This window comes from Cyanistes caeruleus, chromosome 4 (assembly GCF_971803275.1).
Source record: "Cyanistes caeruleus chromosome 4, bCyaCae1.hap1.1, whole genome shotgun sequence".
Classification (NCBI taxonomy): domain Eukaryota; kingdom Metazoa; phylum Chordata; class Aves; order Passeriformes; family Paridae; genus Cyanistes; species Cyanistes caeruleus.
In genome coordinates this window covers 60,914,416-60,932,380 of record NC_141704.1, presented here as the reverse complement: position 1 = coordinate 60,932,380, position 17,965 = coordinate 60,914,416, and the positions used below count along the sequence as shown (strand labels likewise).

General features: G+C 42.2%; 1 protein-coding gene and 1 long non-coding RNA gene across 3 annotated transcripts in view; one reads left to right on the top strand and one right to left on the bottom strand.

The window, feature by feature from the left end:
* Positions 1-2,386, bottom strand: part of LOC147653689 (uncharacterized) — a 45,730-nt gene extending 43,344 nt beyond the window's left edge. For both annotated transcript variants that reach the window (XR_015285716.1, XR_015285717.1), the window contains exon 1: positions 2,349-2,386. This is a non-coding gene — a long non-coding RNA (uncharacterized LOC147653689). The remainder of the gene's footprint in view (positions 1-2,348) is intronic.
* The window catches only part of NTF3 (neurotrophin 3), a 50,809-nt gene extending 44,137 nt beyond the window's left edge, over positions 1-6,672 (top strand). The window contains exon 2 of the mRNA XM_023919133.2: positions 2,292-6,672. Within this exon, the coding sequence (XP_023774901.1) occupies positions 2,292-3,086 (795 nt within the window). The 3' untranslated portion in view covers positions 3,087-6,672. The remainder of the gene's footprint in view (positions 1-2,291) is intronic.
* Positions 6,673-17,965: the final 11,293 nt, after the last annotated feature.

The window sequence follows — 17,965 nt, the reverse complement described above, 5'->3', positions numbered from 1 at the left end:
GGTCCATCTACATTAAGTTAGTATTTATTCAGGTATGACAATAATTATATGGCAACTGAACATCTTCAATTTCCCACCCCCCCAAAAAAAAAAAAAAAAAAGCAAAACATTGCTGCAAGCAACAGTCTAGATTTAGGTTAACTCACACTGTGACAAACTGAGGATGGAGAAAACACATTTCTTGTCCATAAAAGGACACCTCACATCCACAGAGGGTAGCTCTGATTTTGCTGCAGTTCCAAATGTGAAGTGGGGACTCAATCTAGCAAAAAGGGGCTTTGTTTAGAGTGGATAGAAGGTTGAACAGTAAAAGATTTTTTAAGTGGAAAATTTTCTGTTCAGGAGGGAGGAGATCCTTGCCGTCATCTCAGCACTGGTGAGGCACATTTGGAGTGCTGTGTCCAGTTCTGGGCTTCTTAGTACAGGTGAAAATTCATGAAAATTATTAAGGATTAGGAAAACTGTACCAGGAGAAGAGGCTGAGAGAGCTGGGGCTGTTCATGCAGCAGAAGAGAAGTCTCAGAGGGATTTTATTTAAGTGTAAAAGGGATTAATAAAGGTGCAGGGAGGGAGGAAGGGAGGGAGGGAGGGATTAATAAAGACGGAGCCAGGCTCTAGTCAGGTGTGTCCATGAAGGACAAGACGCAATAAGAAAAAATTGAGATATAAGAAACACTGCTGATACATGAAATGTGATTTTTTTTAAGGGTGGTGAAACACTGGAAGGGGTTGTCTAGAGGGTTGTGGAGTCTCCATCCATGGAGATACTCCAAACCTGAGTAGGCACAGCTCTCTGCAAGCTGCTCTGGCTGATACTCCTGTGAACAGTGAGATTGGCCTAGATGATGTCCTGAGGATCCTTCCAGCTCCATCTGTCCCACTGTCTGTGACTCAGCCTTCATCCCAGAGTGCCAGAGGTCTCTGACATGTGGTGGATGTGTTTGCAGAACAGGAAAATCAAATTCAAGGCTTTCCTGAGTCACTCAAAGCAGTACTACAGTCAGGGTTTATCACTATGACTATGAGGGCACTCTGAGTTTTGTATTTTCTCTTTCAATACACTACTTGTACAGCAAATTTATAACCAGGGGTGCTCTGTAGTAAAAGATTCACATCCATGACTTAGGATTTTACACTGAAAATTGATTTAATTTAAATATAACTGCCAATACCAAATATGCAGGTGTTCAAATATACAAGGAGAAAAACCACCTCTCTGGACAGTTGCTCCTGGCTCTCAGCTACACAAACAAGATGACAGAAAGGCTTAAAAAGCAGTGACAAATGAGCTTCTAGAATATGGGCAGAAGGTAGAATTAGGAGGCCACCAGAAGCCATATAGAGCAGTGTGTGGCAAAGTAGAAAGAAGCAGCACGCTTTTAGGAATGGCTCCCAAAACAATGAATCCTTGAACAAGGTTTTTCCATTTTAGGGGCTGGTGGGGAGAGAGTTGTCCTCAATTCGTCCTTGAATATTTTTAATTGATATCAGTTTTGTTTCACCTTATATAACTGTAATGAAGAAACTTCTTTTAAAACTGTTAAAAAAAACCAGTCCCCAGTCCTGAAAACAGCCCCTGCAAAATGGTTTGTGGGTCCATCTGAATTCCCCACTTATATTATAGAGACCTAATCACCACCCTCTGACTTTACCACATCATTTTCCTTCAAGAACCCTTTCCCTTACCAGGAGGAAAAAGAGAACAAAAGCGCTATTGAAACACGGGATTTATTCCCTTCTTATGGTAACATAAAACAGAAGCCACTTGATAAATATGAATTTGATGGGCCTGAGAGATCTCAGCACACAAAACCTGACAACAGTCAGCAAAGTCAGAACTTTTTCATTTTACACAGTGAGACAATTTTCTACTCTGCATAATCCTGCAATTTTTGACACTAAACTTCTCTGTGGAATAAATTCTGTGGAAGTAACTTGGCCTCTCTCTGCTGCCAAGCCCTGGCCATACTATCCCAAGAACCACCTACCTCTGCAGAGAAAGGGCTTAACTGATATATATGCCACTGTGCATGGAGAGGGGAAAAGGAAGGCCTAAAATATAGATGAAACATTGAAAAAAATAAAATAAAATTTAGAAAATAGTTGCATTTATTATAAAGTATAACAAATAGCATCTTCAAAGAAATACACAGCCTGTGTTTCTGTATCTCTATATATGTATCTTTAAAGACATAGATGTTACTAAAAAAAATTTCCGATTTTTGTGTTTACAGCCTCTAGCAAACCTCCCTCTTGAACTGTTTAAACTTTGACTCTCTGTTTCTTTGCAGATCTTACAGGTGAACAAGGTGATGTCCATCTTGTTTTATGTGATATTTCTCGCTTACCTTCGTGGCATCCAGTCTTCCAACATGGATCAAAGGAGTTTGCCAGAAGATTCGATAAATTCTCTTATTATTAAACTCATTCAGGCAGACATTTTAAAAAACAAGCTTTCTAAGCAGATGGTAGACATTAAGGAAAACTATCAAAACACAGTGCAGAAAATAGACACTCAGCAAGAGATGGATGGAGAGGAAAATGTGAAATCAGACTTCCAGCCAGTTATCTCAGTGGATACAGATCTCTTGAGGCAGCAGAGACGCTACAACTCGCCCCGAGTCCTCCTGAGTGACAACACGCCGCTGGAGCCACCGCCACTGTACCTGACAGAGGATTACATCGGGAATTCCGTGGTGGTGAACAGAACCTCCCGGCGGAAGAGGTACGCGGAGCACAGGGGCCACCGGGGAGAATACTCGGTTTGTGACAGCGAAAGTTTATGGGTCACGGACAAATCCTCCGCCATCGACATTAGGGGACACCAGGTGACTGTTCTGGGAGAAATTAAAACAGGAAACTCTCCGGTTAAGCAATACTTTTATGAAACGAGGTGTAAAGAGGCCAAGCCTGTAAAAAACGGCTGCCGCGGCATTGATGACAAGCACTGGAACTCCCAATGCAAGACATCCCAAACTTATGTCAGAGCACTGACTTCAGAAAACAACAAACTGGTGGGCTGGAGGTGGATAAGGATAGACACCTCCTGCGTGTGCGCCTTGTCCAGGAAAATAGGAAGAACATAGGTCTGCATCTCCTTGCTATATAAATTATTACTTTAAATTATATGATATGCATGTAGCATATAAATGTTTATATTGTTTTATATATATTATAAGTTGACCTTATTTATTAAACTTCAGCAAATCTACAGTATATAAGCTTTCTCTGTCAATAAACAAGAGCAAAGGGTGTGTGCCTCTGCCGTGGCCAACTCTGGGGTTTTTTAGACTACATTTGTGACACTGCTTGTTGGCAGCATACCGTAACCTTCCTGTAAAATCTGTAAAATCAGTCTTTTTCATTCAGTATTGTCAAACCAGTGACTGTCATTTAGTAAACTTGTTAAAAATCAGATCAATACCAAGAGTTGTGTACATATTTATATTCCTTGTTCTATACATCCATATTTAATTGGATCTGCAGCGTTGACTCCTCACCAACAAAAACAAAAAATGACCAAAATATGTGTTGTAGGCTGCAGATGATGTGAAATTTACAGGCATCAGGTAGCCCTAAAAAAAAGTCTCTGTGTATTATGCGAGTTTTGCCAGTGAAATGACCATTTTCCCCCTGTTAGCATTTCAGAATGGCTGCTAGTAATCCAGGAACATCCATTTGTGTTTTGGAAGCACATTTGTTTTGCAACTGTTTCTATTGCTGCCAGTGCTTCATTGAAAAAATATGAAAGAAATCTGAAATATTTGTAGCTGAAACTTGCTGAAGCCAAGAACTGATCTAAATGGATTGTTAATATAATACATAAAAGATGGTTTGTTGTGATCAGCCTCTTCCTCCTCACACGAATCAGTTATCTTCTGCTTGCCTTGTTGGATCATTCTTCTCTTAGTTTTTAAATTAGAAGCAAAGCTGGTGGTGTCTTTACCTTAAAAGAGACTTTGGCTTGCAAATTGTAGTAAAGAAAGATGTGATATCCTGGCATGGATATCAAAGCCACAAGCCTGTACAAAGGTTTCCTTCTCCTCAGCAATCCATCCTCCATCTTTCACAAGGGGAAAATGTGTTGAAGTGCTTGACAAACCTGGTACCTTTCACAGGAACATGAAATGGATGGTGACTAATATCCATGAAGTCTGTAGTCATACTGAAATTCCCCAACTAAACATATGAGTTGTTGCTTAGGACAGACAAATGTGCTAGCGTGTATTTACCTCAGATTCTTCTTTGGATTGTCACGTAGCTCCACTGGGGGACACAAATAATGACACTACTTGAAGAGATGTCCCATTACACATTAGCTGTGCAATGCCCTGGATGGGATCCCACTCCCAGGAAGCAAATGAAAGTTCATGGCTGGGAACAGAATTCAGACTGAGCTGCATGTTATCTGTGTCCAGATAGATCCAACCTACAGCCAGGGCTGTGGGTCAGGGCTTTATTCAGAAAGTTTTACCCTCTTTTTTTTTTTTTTTTTTTTTTTTCCCTGAGGGTTTTACAGCTACAGCTTTTGCTGCCATAGCATGTTCAGCATCACAAATGGAAATGGAAAATGAGATCAGAGCCCTCAGACACGAGGTTGCAGGATGCCTTTGCTCATAAAGCTTTCATTCCTGGAAAACCAGCTTCAAACATGCACCAGGCCATGAAATGCAGCACACTGTGCAGTCTCCCCTAAACCCTTACAGAAAGTGCTACACACCATAAAGCCACCAGGGAGCTGGACAGGTTGCCTTGAGGCCAAGCAGTGAAGCAGTCCTGTCTTGGAAAGCCAGGCTGGAGCACATGTGTACTTTCTTCAGGGGAGGCCAGAAGCAAAGCTTTTGAGACCTATCTCAATTTTCAACATGAGGCCAGGGTATTTACCTCACAGGAAGTATCATCACCTTGCAGCACTAAATCCTAACTTTGCTTCAAGCAATAACAATTTCAGAGGTTCAATACCAAGGCAGTCATCAAAATGAGAGGATGTAATATAACAAGGAACTCAGTATCTGATAGATTTGATTAGAATACTTCTCATCTCTTGGCAAAAAATTTAAAAAGAAAAAAAAAACCATGTCACAGAGATTTTGCTACTTTTCCTAGTAGGAAAGTTTAAGTTTGAACTAAATTTTTTGGCTTGGGGGAATAAGCATATTTTTCAGAGTTCTGCCCCACCAGAATTTTTGTAAATTAAAAGCTTTATTTTATGCCCTGAGTTCCCAAATAAAGATCGTTTGCAGACACTGGGAGCAACTGAGAGCCGATATAGTTATGGATCATAAACTTCAGAGATCTCTTTGTTTCACTGGGCCACATAGGCCTATCTCCATGTGAGAAGAGGAGGTAAGGAGACCAATTTAGCTTTGTGGAATACCATTAATCAGAAACTACCTTGTTCCTGCAGTGTGAATGTCACTTTTCTTTACATCACTGTAAATCCAGAGAAAATCTGATGAAGACAGGGAAGAAAACGTAGCTTTATAGCAATGTAAACAACATCAGAGTTGATTCTAATGCCTTTATTTCTGCTCACTGAAAATCAAGGGAGGTTCATTCTTTGAAGGTTCAAAGAAAGCCATTTGTCATTTCCCACTGTAAATCCAGAAACAGGAACTGGTCTTTGACTCTTGACTTTAACAAGTATTTTACAAGCAGCCAGCAAAAGTGTCTTGGAGTAAATATGCCTGTCATCTGAAACACATGAGATGAGAACAGAGTGTGGTGTGTACGGTTATTAGACCGGCTGCCTCTTTCCCACCCCAGGAAAACAATGAGCGGAAGTGTTAGCCCCTGGATCTGATCCAGCTTCCACTAAAGTCAATGGGAAAAAAAATCATCTCACCTTCTCCGGTGGAAGCTGGATCAGGCCCCAAGTGAAGAAAAACCTGCAGATCTCAACCAGAGAGCAATGCAATCCCACACATCAGTAATGTGTTCCTGTAAATCCTGTGTACACAAAAGATGCTGTATAATTTTGTAATGAGTTTGTAAACAAAGCCTGTAATAAATTTGTTAAGGTCTAATTCTCTTTTCACTGTAGCTAGGGATGGTTTCATTGTTGACTTTGGTCATGGCACAATGAATTCGAAATTCCTATCCAACTCTTTTTTTGTTTGTGTTAAATAATTAAACAAAATATTCAGCTCTCAACACCAGTTCAATTTAAGCATTCTAAAAATCACTTCCATTAGGCAGCTCAGATGCTCTGTCAATATTGTTTTGCCAATAGATCATTATAAACACACATTTGATTTAGATTTTCTCCCAAATGACCAAATGCTATTCTGAAATTGCCTGTCTGTGTCAAAGTGTATTTTCTCCTCTTTTTCCCCCTAGTTTTTTTTCCAGTCCATTTAGTAACAGCAAAAAATGCTCCACTGAGGTTTTGGAAAACCATCTGCATTTATTTTATCACCTTTGAACATGTGTTCAGGAATGAAGTCTGTGCAGAGAGTTTACTGCTACCAAGAGATTTGTGCGGCTGCACCAGGAAGAAACTTTGACTGGACTTTACAGAGTGTGTGCTCAAAACCACTCTGCTCATACTCTGTTATTTCGATTCTTTAGCAACCCGAGGCTTTTGCATTGTGTATCTGCAGACAATACCAAACAGGAAATGAGCCTGATTGGGAGTTTCAAAATTAAAAATTTCATGATAATGACCTGCTATCTCTGACCTCTCAGCGAATGATTTTGCCTAGCGAAGTCAAGAGCAGGAACATTTGTTTCATTTAATAGAGACATTGTGGCAAAAGGAATGGGATTCTGTGCTCTCCATGCTTGCTAAGCCTGTGTAATTCATCATGGATGTGGGGCAGGAGGAGGAGGAAGAGGAGGAGGAGTAGGATAGGATAATAAGCACTATAGCTTGTGAGAAATAAAAGGCTGTGCTCCGGCTTGGAGCATTTTAAAGTGTGGAGGGGTTGTTCTCTGAAATGCTTTGTCTGTATTTTGTTACAGCAGATGGCAGAATGACGAAACAAGCACAGATGTGGTGTAAAAAAACCAAGCAATATGAGGATAACAAAAAACTTTCCTGGGAAAGTCGGCTGCTCACTACCATTGTGGGTCCCTGCAGTTCTGGGCAGGTGATTGCAGAGCTCAGCAATGACATCCCTAGTTCAATGATTTAACTAATCCCTGTGGAAAAAAAATTTAAAAATCAGGTTTGGTTTTTTTTTTCCCTGAAGCTCATTACATTCATGAGCTGGATAATTTTCTTTCTTTTCCTTTTTTTTTTCTTGTCCCTTTGAGATTTGTTTGTTTGCTTGTTTGTTTGATTTTTGATAATCCCTAGCTGCTTTCGCACCTCTGATGAACAACAAGTGGTAATGCTTTGCATGAATGTCCCCAAATATAGATTTCCCCTTTGTTTTCGGGCTGAGCTTTGATGCCAGTGGCACCTGAAAGCCATACTTCCACCATGGAACTGGCCTTTTGATGTCATGACCTCATGTTTCCGGACATTTTGATCACAGGGTCCTATTCTGGAGCTCTTACCCACGCAATAGGTGAGATCATGACCCTGAGGTAATTGAGAAGTAGCTTTGTACACAACAACCAAGGAGCAAAGAGTGAGGCAGCCTTGTGCCATCTTTGCATCCACCTTCACACTTCATCTCTGATTTCAGTCTTGAGTTGCACAATCAAGAACTGGTGATCAAGGATTGCCTTCTGCATGCCCAAGGGTTAAGAATGCCCAGGATATCCTATAATGGTTGGACTTGGAAATGACCTTAAAGACGATCTCATTCCAACCCCCCTGCCATGGGCAGCGACACCTTCCACTAGAGCAGGTTTCTCAGAGCCACATCCAACCCAGCCTGGAACACTCCCAGGGATGATCTTTGGCAGGAGGACAATTTCTCAGTTCACATAAACATGCCCTTTGTGGATCTGGGTATATCTTCTGTAAAAGGCTGCTGTGGTTGCAGCACTGGCCCTCTCCAAAACACAGCACATTGTCACTCTTTGCCTGTGTCACAGGCAGCAGAGTCATTGATAGAACAGCTGATTCATCCAGGAGAGGCTGCTAAGGAGGCAGGTAGCGTGGTCCTTTCCTCTATGCAAAAATATTCCCATGGAGGGTGTGAGGAAAGCAAAGGAAGTGCTGAAAAATGCAGGGAGTCAGAGCTGTTAGGCGGCAAACATCTTACAGAGATTTTGGAAAGTGAAGGAGAATTCAGATGTTCAACTGTAACATCAGATGAAAGGCTCTTTCCTGCTATGATAAGGGTTAAGTAAATATCATTAGATCATCTGTAGCAGTAATTCAAAAGCAAAATGAACCTATATTAATTGGGGTTAATCCCCCTGTGTTGTTGAGGAATTAACCATGCTTGTTGAGCACAGATGATGAAGCCTTGCTCTCAGTTACCCTGGTCAGCCCCTGATTTCAGCACTCAGGACTATGAAGCTTTTAAGTGAGGGCAAAATTTGGCTCCAAAGGTACTAAATCCACACGGACTGCATGATGGGGAGCCCACGTTGGAAGCATTATCCACCACACAAAACAAGCCAAGTTTTTAACATGAGTTCATAAAAATTGCTCATTACTTTGTCTAGTTCCAGGGATTTAGGTTTTAAAATAAGTTCTGAACCGTCTGGTATGACCAGTACATATATATTTAGCAGCAATTTACAAAAGAAAAGAACCCCGTAGATGGAAATATGCAGCAAAATACTGTGTCTAGCACTCCAAATAATCTCTGTTGATTCTTATTTATGTCCTCAGTGTCTCAGAGAGGAATTTTAATACAAATCTTGGTTTTGTTTTACACACCATATTTTGTAAAATAACCACTTCAACTTACTGCTTGTAGAGGTTTGCTGTGTGCTGTCTTTGTGGATAATGAAGCAGAAACATGGCTCTAAAGCTGCTGAGCAATGTAAGAGTTGCAAGTCCCATGTTTGTACAGCAGAGAGTGAAAACAAACGTGTGAAAATGACAGAATCCGTTTCTCAGGCTCAGAGATTAAATATGTTTTACAATATCAAATGACAGCTTTTTTCAAGTTATTACAAATATCTCTATTTGTATGTGACACAGCCCACTGCTCACATGGAGCATAATTGTGTAATCTTCATTACTGCAAAAATCTACTCAATGTGATTCCCATTAAATTCAGAAAACAGAAATGTGCTCATTTCCACACTGTTAACAGAGCATTCAGAATAACCCCAATAGATGAAGAGAAATCTCAGGTCAGAGCATGATTGCTGAATTTATGTCCTAAGGATAAAACTACTAGGAAGGAATTTTTTTTTCCTGCAGAGAGTGAGAGCTCTGCTGCCACATTCACAGTGTCTATGCCATGCTATCACATGTTTGAAGACTTTAGGAGGAAGAATCTGGTCAGCTGAAGAGTTGATGGGAAGAACTGGGAGATGGATGGGGCAATAATTATTACATGGTATCACTGAAAACTGTATCCCTCAAACACATAAAATGCAGCCCTCAGGATCCTCCTGATCTCAGGATCTAACTCAGAGACGCTTATTCCCTAGGTCAATAAACTTGGATTCCTGAGATTTGGCACTGGGACATGGTACTTGTCCTAGGCAGGGGTAAAGGTGAAAAAAACCCTTCTCCCACCATAATCAGATAACAGCAATTATGCAAGAAGGAGTTCTCATGGGAACAGTTTTGTCTCAAACTCCCATGGCTTTTTTCTTTTTTCTTCCCACAGAAATGGAAGATACGGATTTCTGAGAAAGGGCCTTCTGCCTGTAGTTTTCTCAGAGGGTGCTGGAGAATGGAACTTAGGCATAAAAAGGAAAATTGTCATTGAGCAGAGTTTTTCAGAGACCTCTTTTCCCTTCATTCCAAAAGTATGTGGTGAAATTTCCTGATGGAGACCATGCTGCAGGGAGAATTTGCATGCGAGTGACAATAAAAAGCACCTCAGTATCGAGTCTGGATTGAGGAGAGGAGCTCAGAAATCCCTATGGCTCATTCCTCTCTTTTCCTAAATACCCAGGGGGATTCGAGGGTGTCAGTGGCACAAAAAGGGAGAGCAGTGACAGTAGCTGCAGAACACACTTCTCCGCTCACAACAGTCAGGCAAAGGCAGCACAAGGACAACTCCATCATTGCAGAGGCCAATCCAGGGCATGCCCTTCATCTCCTCCACGGCATCTCAAAAAGAGGATCCATAATTTCATAAACCAGATTTAAAAAATATCAAGGCAATGCTGCAATGGTCTGTACAAAATGGTCCACACAAAATGAAAGGCAAAATCTGGTGGATTTTTTTTAGTGGTATTTGCTCTCAAACAGTTTATTTGAATCCAGAATGTACAGGAAAAATGATGTGAATAGTGGAAATTGTCTAAGTCACACATGCAATTAGTAAATACTTAGCTTTATTCTGATGTCATGCAGGTTTAATGTCTGACTTCAGTGGGATTAGTCCCAGTTTTTACTGATACAATAAAGCTTGGAATTACATCCATGACATTTGAAAGCAGGTGGTGGGCTCTGTACGAGCTCAGACTCTCAATTTCTGTGTGCCATGTAGCTGCTGCCTGTGAAGCTCCATGATGGATGCAGATGGAATTATTTAATGTAACAGGTTATTGGGACATACACTTCCATGCTTTAAATTTAATCTGCCCTGCTCAGAGGGATACTGCTGACAGCTCTCAGACTGACTCAATGCAGCTCACCAGGCAAACCCCAGGGGTTTTCCAGGCCACCAGCTAAGCAATCTTCCCTGAGAACCACAATGTAGAGAATTGTAAATCAGCTCTGATTCTTGCTTCAGATGGGACTTGAGTGGCCTGGTTTTGCTTGAAGAAATGAGTCAAAGTTAGATGTGCAGGTACTGGCATTCAGAATTAAATTCTGAAATCCATGACCACTGCCAGCACAAGAAAACCAGGAGATGGAGGTAGCATGTGCACACTGCAGGTTCAGTGAAGATCCTCTTGCTCAGAAACAAAACTGTTTAAGGCAACAGCAGTTTGTTTGGAGCAAAGACAAAGATCCCAGTCCTGCTGAACAGTGGTGCCCAAGCAAGTTCCTTTTTAGTTCACCAGAAACTTCATGGTTTTGTCTTTCCCAGGCATTTTTCAGTAGGTATTAATGAGCATAATTAGCATGATAACTTTTACTACATTATAAACATTCCAGAACTACAACCTGAAATAAACTGAAATGATTGATCCTGGTTAAGCATCACATCCTGAATTTTGAAGCCTTTGCCCGCCTTCAATAATGGCTCAGTTTGCAAATACAGCTTGACTCTGTGGCTAGGAAAATTTCCTTGAGATTTTTCATCTGCTTTTCCATAAAATCTACATAAATACCAAAGATTTTACAGTGCCTAAACATAATCTGAAGTGTCCACTTCTACTAGCCCTGAGGTGATCCATTCTCCCATGAAGTGTTTACTGAATATTCCATTACCCCAAGCAATGATTTCCTCAGTGGGAACAATGCAGGCTCCATGAGTGAAGAGCTACAGCTCAGGAGGTGTGGATACAGAGAATAACATAAAAGTTGATATCAAGAAATTCACTGGAAAGCCAGAACTAGAGCTTAAAAAAAACCAAAAAAAAAAAACCAAACAAAAACAACTTTAAGAGAGAAGAGCAGAAAATGAGGAAAAACAAAATCCAAAAGTTTGCTAACTTAGGGAAAAAAAATCAGCTGACTTTTGATAATAGCAGTAATTGGGGTTTTTTCCCCCACAGGGTTCACCCCCCTCTGCCTTGCAAAATCCATTAGTTTCCCAACAAAATAAAAGGCAACAGCTTGAGCTGAAATTCTGCTGTCAGGGAGATTTTCGTGCTTAAAGAATTAAGTGGGTCTCTGCTAATATTGTCTGTAGGAGTGGTTTATAGATCCATTCTCAAAAAAAACCCAAAAAACCCTGTAACCACAATCAGGATCTACTGAGAGCCAGTTGCATAGCTTGGTTTGCATTAAAATGGATTTAATTCACTCTAATTGCTTGCATAAGTCTTGATCCAAAATAGCCCTTAAGTTCATGTCCAGTTTTAAAGGAAAAAGAACTGTCAAGAAGTTGGTAAGATTAACCCCATGCTTAAAGCTCAACACAGCCTCAAATGTTTTTAAGGATCACGGTAAAAGTAAGGTTCATTAGTGATTTTATTCCTAGAACTTATAATTGTTCACTAAAAAAAACCCAAATGGAACAGAATTATGATCAAGCCTCTTAGTTCCCATCCTATAAATTTTGCTTTAAAATCCCAGCATAAAAGAAGTACTAAAGATAATCTGTAAGCATTTAATGCTTGATCCAAAGACCATGGAAGTTTGCAAAAAGCTTCAAAATTTTTCTGGTGGGCCCTGAGTTATTTGCTTGATAATTGAACCGTGGTCAATAAAACACCATGGATTTATAAGGCAATGAAAAGAACACACCAAATAAAACTGATCATTCATTGTTTTTAGAAATCAAAGCACAAAATTAGCAGTAAAGCATTTGGCAGCACTTCACAAATTTTTCCTTGAAAAAGTCATTCAAATGGACTTAGATGTGAATTGCCTGCACGGGGTACTGGGGAGAGGGAACAGTTACATGCAGAGATTAACTGGGAATGCCAGGGGGATGGTCGCTCTGTGGATAACTGTGGGAACAGCTTTAGACCCAGGGTGAAGCTATCAAGGCCATCTCAGAGACTCAGATGTTCACCTCAGTGTCTGAAGGCAAATTGGACACTTCTCTTCAAATGAGATGTGACAGCAGCACTTTCTAAAAGGTGCTAAGGAAACAGAAAATCTTTTAGGTGATGATGAGAGATTACTTTCTCCTTGTTGCCTTGTTGCCTTGTACCTCTTATTCCAATACCTGCTACCACTGCAGGTGAATATTTTAGTGACTTGCCCAAAGGAAGCATTTCTCTGAATTTATCCCTCCTACCATCCATGCAAGACTTAAGAAAGGTATATACCCCATGCAAGACTTAAGAAAGTTGCTACAATAAAGTCCTATGCTTTCCCAAGTCCTTGCTAGACTGCTCCAAAAATTTATAGAAGATTTAGAGCAAAACCACAGACTTAAATGCTGTTTAATGTCATCCTCGATGTCAGGGTAGGTGAGATCCTTCATTGTGGAGATCCAGAGATGTTAAAAGGAAAGGACCAATATCTGTCACTGCAGCCAGCAAACTGCTGTCAGGACAGCACTTAACACCTGCTTTCACATCTCTCTTCCTCTCAATTAATTTTCTGTTCTGTCCTTATTAGCTCTCCAGATGAATTTATTAGTCTGTCACTCAAATGTGGGGGACTCTAAGCAAAGGTGGCCAAAACCATACTGTGAGATGAATTTTTGGCCAGCTGGAAGCAGCTTGTAATGATGCAGGCTGCGCACCCCTGTCTTAGGGAGTGGTGAATTCCATCAAAGACATAAAAAAGAAGGACAAAATGAGCATATACACTCGTTTTCTGTCAGGATCACAACCTTATTTGCAGACCACTTTGTTTTTCTCTAACATGCACTGACAGGCTAAAAGTAGGAACTACCTACGAGGAGACAAGAGGTTGGGCTAAATGAGAGGCATTTCTGTAACTGTCAGAGTGAAGCGCCCAGAAAACATGAACCTAGCCCTTAATAAAATGAGTTTTTCCTTAAGATAATAAAAATATAATTTCTTATCACAGGTAAACATACATTTATGTAGTTATTGATTCCCTTTTACACCATATGAATTTTAATTATTTTTTTTTCTTATGGACCTACTCTAATTCCAGAAGCCTCCCATGGGCTGAAGACTTGTCCCTAGTACACATTACCAGTACTAGGTAACTATTTTAATTTGAAATTCCATCATTTCAAATTAAGATATTCTGTCAAGGGTTAGTCCCAGGTGCTTTCAGCACAAGTGTGAGCTCTGAAAATGAAGTTAAAGCTGTCAACGGTGACCAAAAATTAAAGGGTTCATAGGACAAAGATGAAAATCCCAGAACAAATGGCTTCAAATGAGGGAGGGGAGAGAGAAAAGAGGGGGGAAGAGACAACTCTTTTGGACATTTGGCAGTGGGGACAAAATGCCAATCCCCAAATGTGCAGTTTACAATAGAGATGAATTGGGTGCAAGACAAGGAGCTGGGCTGGGCAGGTGACAGGATCAACCAGCTCTGGAAGACTGACTAAGGTTAAGCTTTAGCTGGGGCCAAGGAGCTGCAGGCCACCCACGCAGATCAAGTGGGAAAGTGCTAACGGGAAAGACATTTTGGGAGTTAAAAATATAACCGGTTCCTTAATCTGGGAACACAGGGCTGTAAAATAACAGCTGGACAGCAAGGCAGAACAAAGTTCTCCTTGGAGGTTGAATGAAAGGTGGTTGAATGGAAAGACACCAACTGCTTGATCAGAACAGGCCCTCAGCCAGGATGGCTACGTGTGGAGAAAGGCAGGGTCACATTCCTCTGAGATGGCAGCACAGCTCTGTCCCACAGGCCAGGGCAGCAGTCATCAAAGTAACAATGAAATATTAGACGTTTTAAAAGGATTTCCCACTATATTGATGTTGTTCCCATAACACAAGCCAAGGAGTAGGAAGGCAGCACATCAAAACACGTTTGCACGCACTTGGGAGCCGGCATCTCTTCTGCACCAGACAATGCTTTCTACTGCCTGTAAAGGCACCATTTGGGCTGTGAGTCCACAGAAAAATCTTCCTACGGCACCTGCACCAGAAGCAGGAGGCTGAGAAAGTAGCCTCCATTGCTGATGGGGTTTGAAGTGATTCACAAAGCGCAGGGGCATGTCAGATCCTGCAGTGCTGCAGATGAGCACTTACATTCTGCCCCAGTGTCCAGCTGTACCTTTTCCACTGCTCCAAGGACAAAACCTGCCCCTACCATTTAGGACTGCTGTGACTGTCCATGAGCCAGCAGTGCCCTGGGGCTGAGAAGGTCAGTGGTGTCTGGGGTGCATCAGGGAGAGTAGTGCCAGCAGCTCAGGGAGTGATGCTGCCCCTCTGCCCAGCCCTGCCAGGCACATCTGGAGAGCTGTGTCCAGCCCTGGGCTCCTCAGCACAGGAGGGACAGGGAGCTCCTGGAGCAGGGCCAGCAGAGGCTGCAGAGATGATTTAGGGCCTGGAGCATCTCTGACAGGGAAAGGCTGAGGGAGCTGGGGCTGTCCAGCCTCGAGAGGAGCCCCAGCTGAGAGGGGCCCTCAGGCCTGGGTGTCCCTGTGAGCAGGGAGGGCTCAGAGCAGGGCCCAGGCTCTGCTCTGGGGGGCCCAGCAATGGCACCAGAGGAATGGGCAGGGACTGATCCCAGGAAGTTCCACCTGGACATGAGACAAAACCTCTGTCCTGGGCAGTGACTGAGCACTGAACAGATTGTCCAGAGAGGGTGGGGAGTCTCCTCACTGGAGATATTCCAGACCCATCTGGACACAATCCTGTGCTTTGTGCTCTGGGATGGCCCTGCTGGAGCAGGGAGGTGGGACCAGCTGACCCACCATGGTCCCTTCCAGCCTGACCCATCCTGGGATTCTGTGGTTCTGTGTGTGTAGTGGCTGACCCAAGGCTGAGCACAGACTGAAGTGTGCTCCAGTTCAGGATTGCAGAGCTCTCCTCCAAGTCATTTCAGAAGCACAACTCACTCAAGGCAGGCAAGATGCTGCCACAGCTGTTGCAAGGGATTAAATACTCATCTGTCAGCAGCACCTCTGCCTGAGAGTGAGCTCTGCAAACACTCAAACCACCACACAACAATCACAGGTCACAAGATCCAGGCTCAGGAGCTGAAAACACTCTCAGCACTTCCCAAGGACCACATTTTGTAGCAGCACAGGACACAAGTAACTGATTCTGTCTGCATCCCTGCACTCTCTGCCAGCTCAGCATTCTCCACTATTGCAGCTTTTAGATTCTTCATTTTCAGACTGTGGTACATGACAAGTGCAGAACAGGGACAACTTCTGCATTTTTCTGTCTTACAGTCTTAACAGCTCTTCCTAAAGCCCCTGGAAATCTTGGAAGAGGCACAAAGCAGAAAAAGATTGTCATCTCGCAGTGTAACTGACTGCTTTATGATGTAATAGCCACTACTCACATTTTTCCCTGGGATAAGCTGTTGGCATTCCAGAAGAAAAGGGTAGATTCCTGAGCTTACTTATGAATTTCCTGCAGGCTAACCACATTCATAGAAAAAGACTCTCTAGATCCCCTGCTGTTATATTCTTTTGTAGGCAAGCCTGTCAGATCTTTCAATTAAAACTTTTGGTTTGTGATGGATATCAGACTTCCAAATTTACTTTCTTTTCTTGCAAATACTACTCTTTGTTATTCCAAAGTTATTATTCAATTATCCTCGTTATCACAGCATTATTACATATTACTCTTCAGGGACTAGTTTTAAACCATTCAGTGGCATCCAGATTTTTAGCTGACATAATATGGGAGGCTGTTTAGGGACCCAGAGCATGACAGAGGTCTGAGAATTGACATTTGTTTGACACATCACATTTCCTTCAGCTACTGTGCCTCTGACAATCATCAGCTGATAACTGCCTTGTATTTTCAAATCCAAGACTACTGCAAAATGAACTTTATTTATGCAATAAACAGGGCACCTGTCTGGCACCTGTTTTAAGCATTTACCACTCACAGTGAAGCTGCCTGAGCTAGAGAGAAAAACAAAAATACTCCTTCAGGTTGCAAAAGAAAGAGCCTTCAGAAGTCTGCTTAATCAGTGTAATCTGGAAAAGTGCTGCATCCTGGAACAGACCCTGCTCTTCAGTACTAGAGAACACAGACAATTTTTCAAAGCTGTGGACATTCATACCACAAACAGTGTTTTACAGCATTTTTGCCATGATCAAACACAAAAGAAAAGGCAGACTTACCTCTGGGTGAGTCTTTTTGGATCATCACATGTGTGAGCTGCAGAGGTGGAAGGAGAGGCATGTGGGAAAAGCAGGGCAGGTACTAACCAGAACAGGCACCCAGCAGTCAGCACTTGCAAAATGGCTACGGGAAGACTGGAGCAGTTCAGCTCTGCAAGACTTAAAGGGACAGATTTCCACAAGCATACTGGGGCAAAAGCCTCTGGAGGAGCACAATTCCCCACTGGGAGAAGGCAAGCCCCAGTCCTGGAAATATTGAAGCATGTCCTTAACTCTAAACATGTGAGAACTGCTGTGGACTTCAGGCACAAGCCTGCAGGACTCACTGATGTGCGCAAAGTCACCCAGGGAGGGGATGCTCCATCAGAATGCTTGTGACAGCTCCTTCACAGAAGGAGTGAAGTGCCACCACTGCTGAGTTAATCTGACCCCTGAAGATGGTCCCACTAAGATACATTCCAGAAGTCCAGAAAGAAAAGAAAATAAAATAATCAAAATGTGCCCTAAAAAAATCTTGAGTCATTGCAACAAACATTGCTCGTGTATTCACTCTGGTATTTCTATAGTTTGTTTTTTCATCATGATACCCACAGCAGATGCCCATCTAATACAACTCCAATGCACTTTGAACTGCTCAAAACAAGTGAAAATAACCCCAGTTATAGATTTACAGCTCCCCTCTTCTCAATGACTGAATGACAGTGTCAAATATTTCACAGTGCCAGCAAAAACATCCCAATGACAGGGCACAGAAGATTTTGAAGGCACCAAATCAATATCAGTGGGTTTCAAAAGAGAGTTTCTCCTTCATTTTGCTGCCCAAGACTGTCACAGCACGGCTGCATAGGACAACTGGAGACTCCATGGTGTCCCCTGTCCTTTGTCCACCACAAAGGCCCCCAAAACAACACATATGACGATCCTTTTCAGTCATGAGAGGTGGCATCATGGCTTTGGGACAGTCAGGAGGGAATTTCTGCGGCTATGGGATGTGAATAGGCAGCACATTTGGGCTCAGGCTTGGTCTGAAGCAGCTCTTCTACATCATAGAACCATAGAATCACAGAATCACAGACTCACAGAATCATAAAATCATGGAGTGGTTTGGGTTGGAAGGGACCCTAAAGATC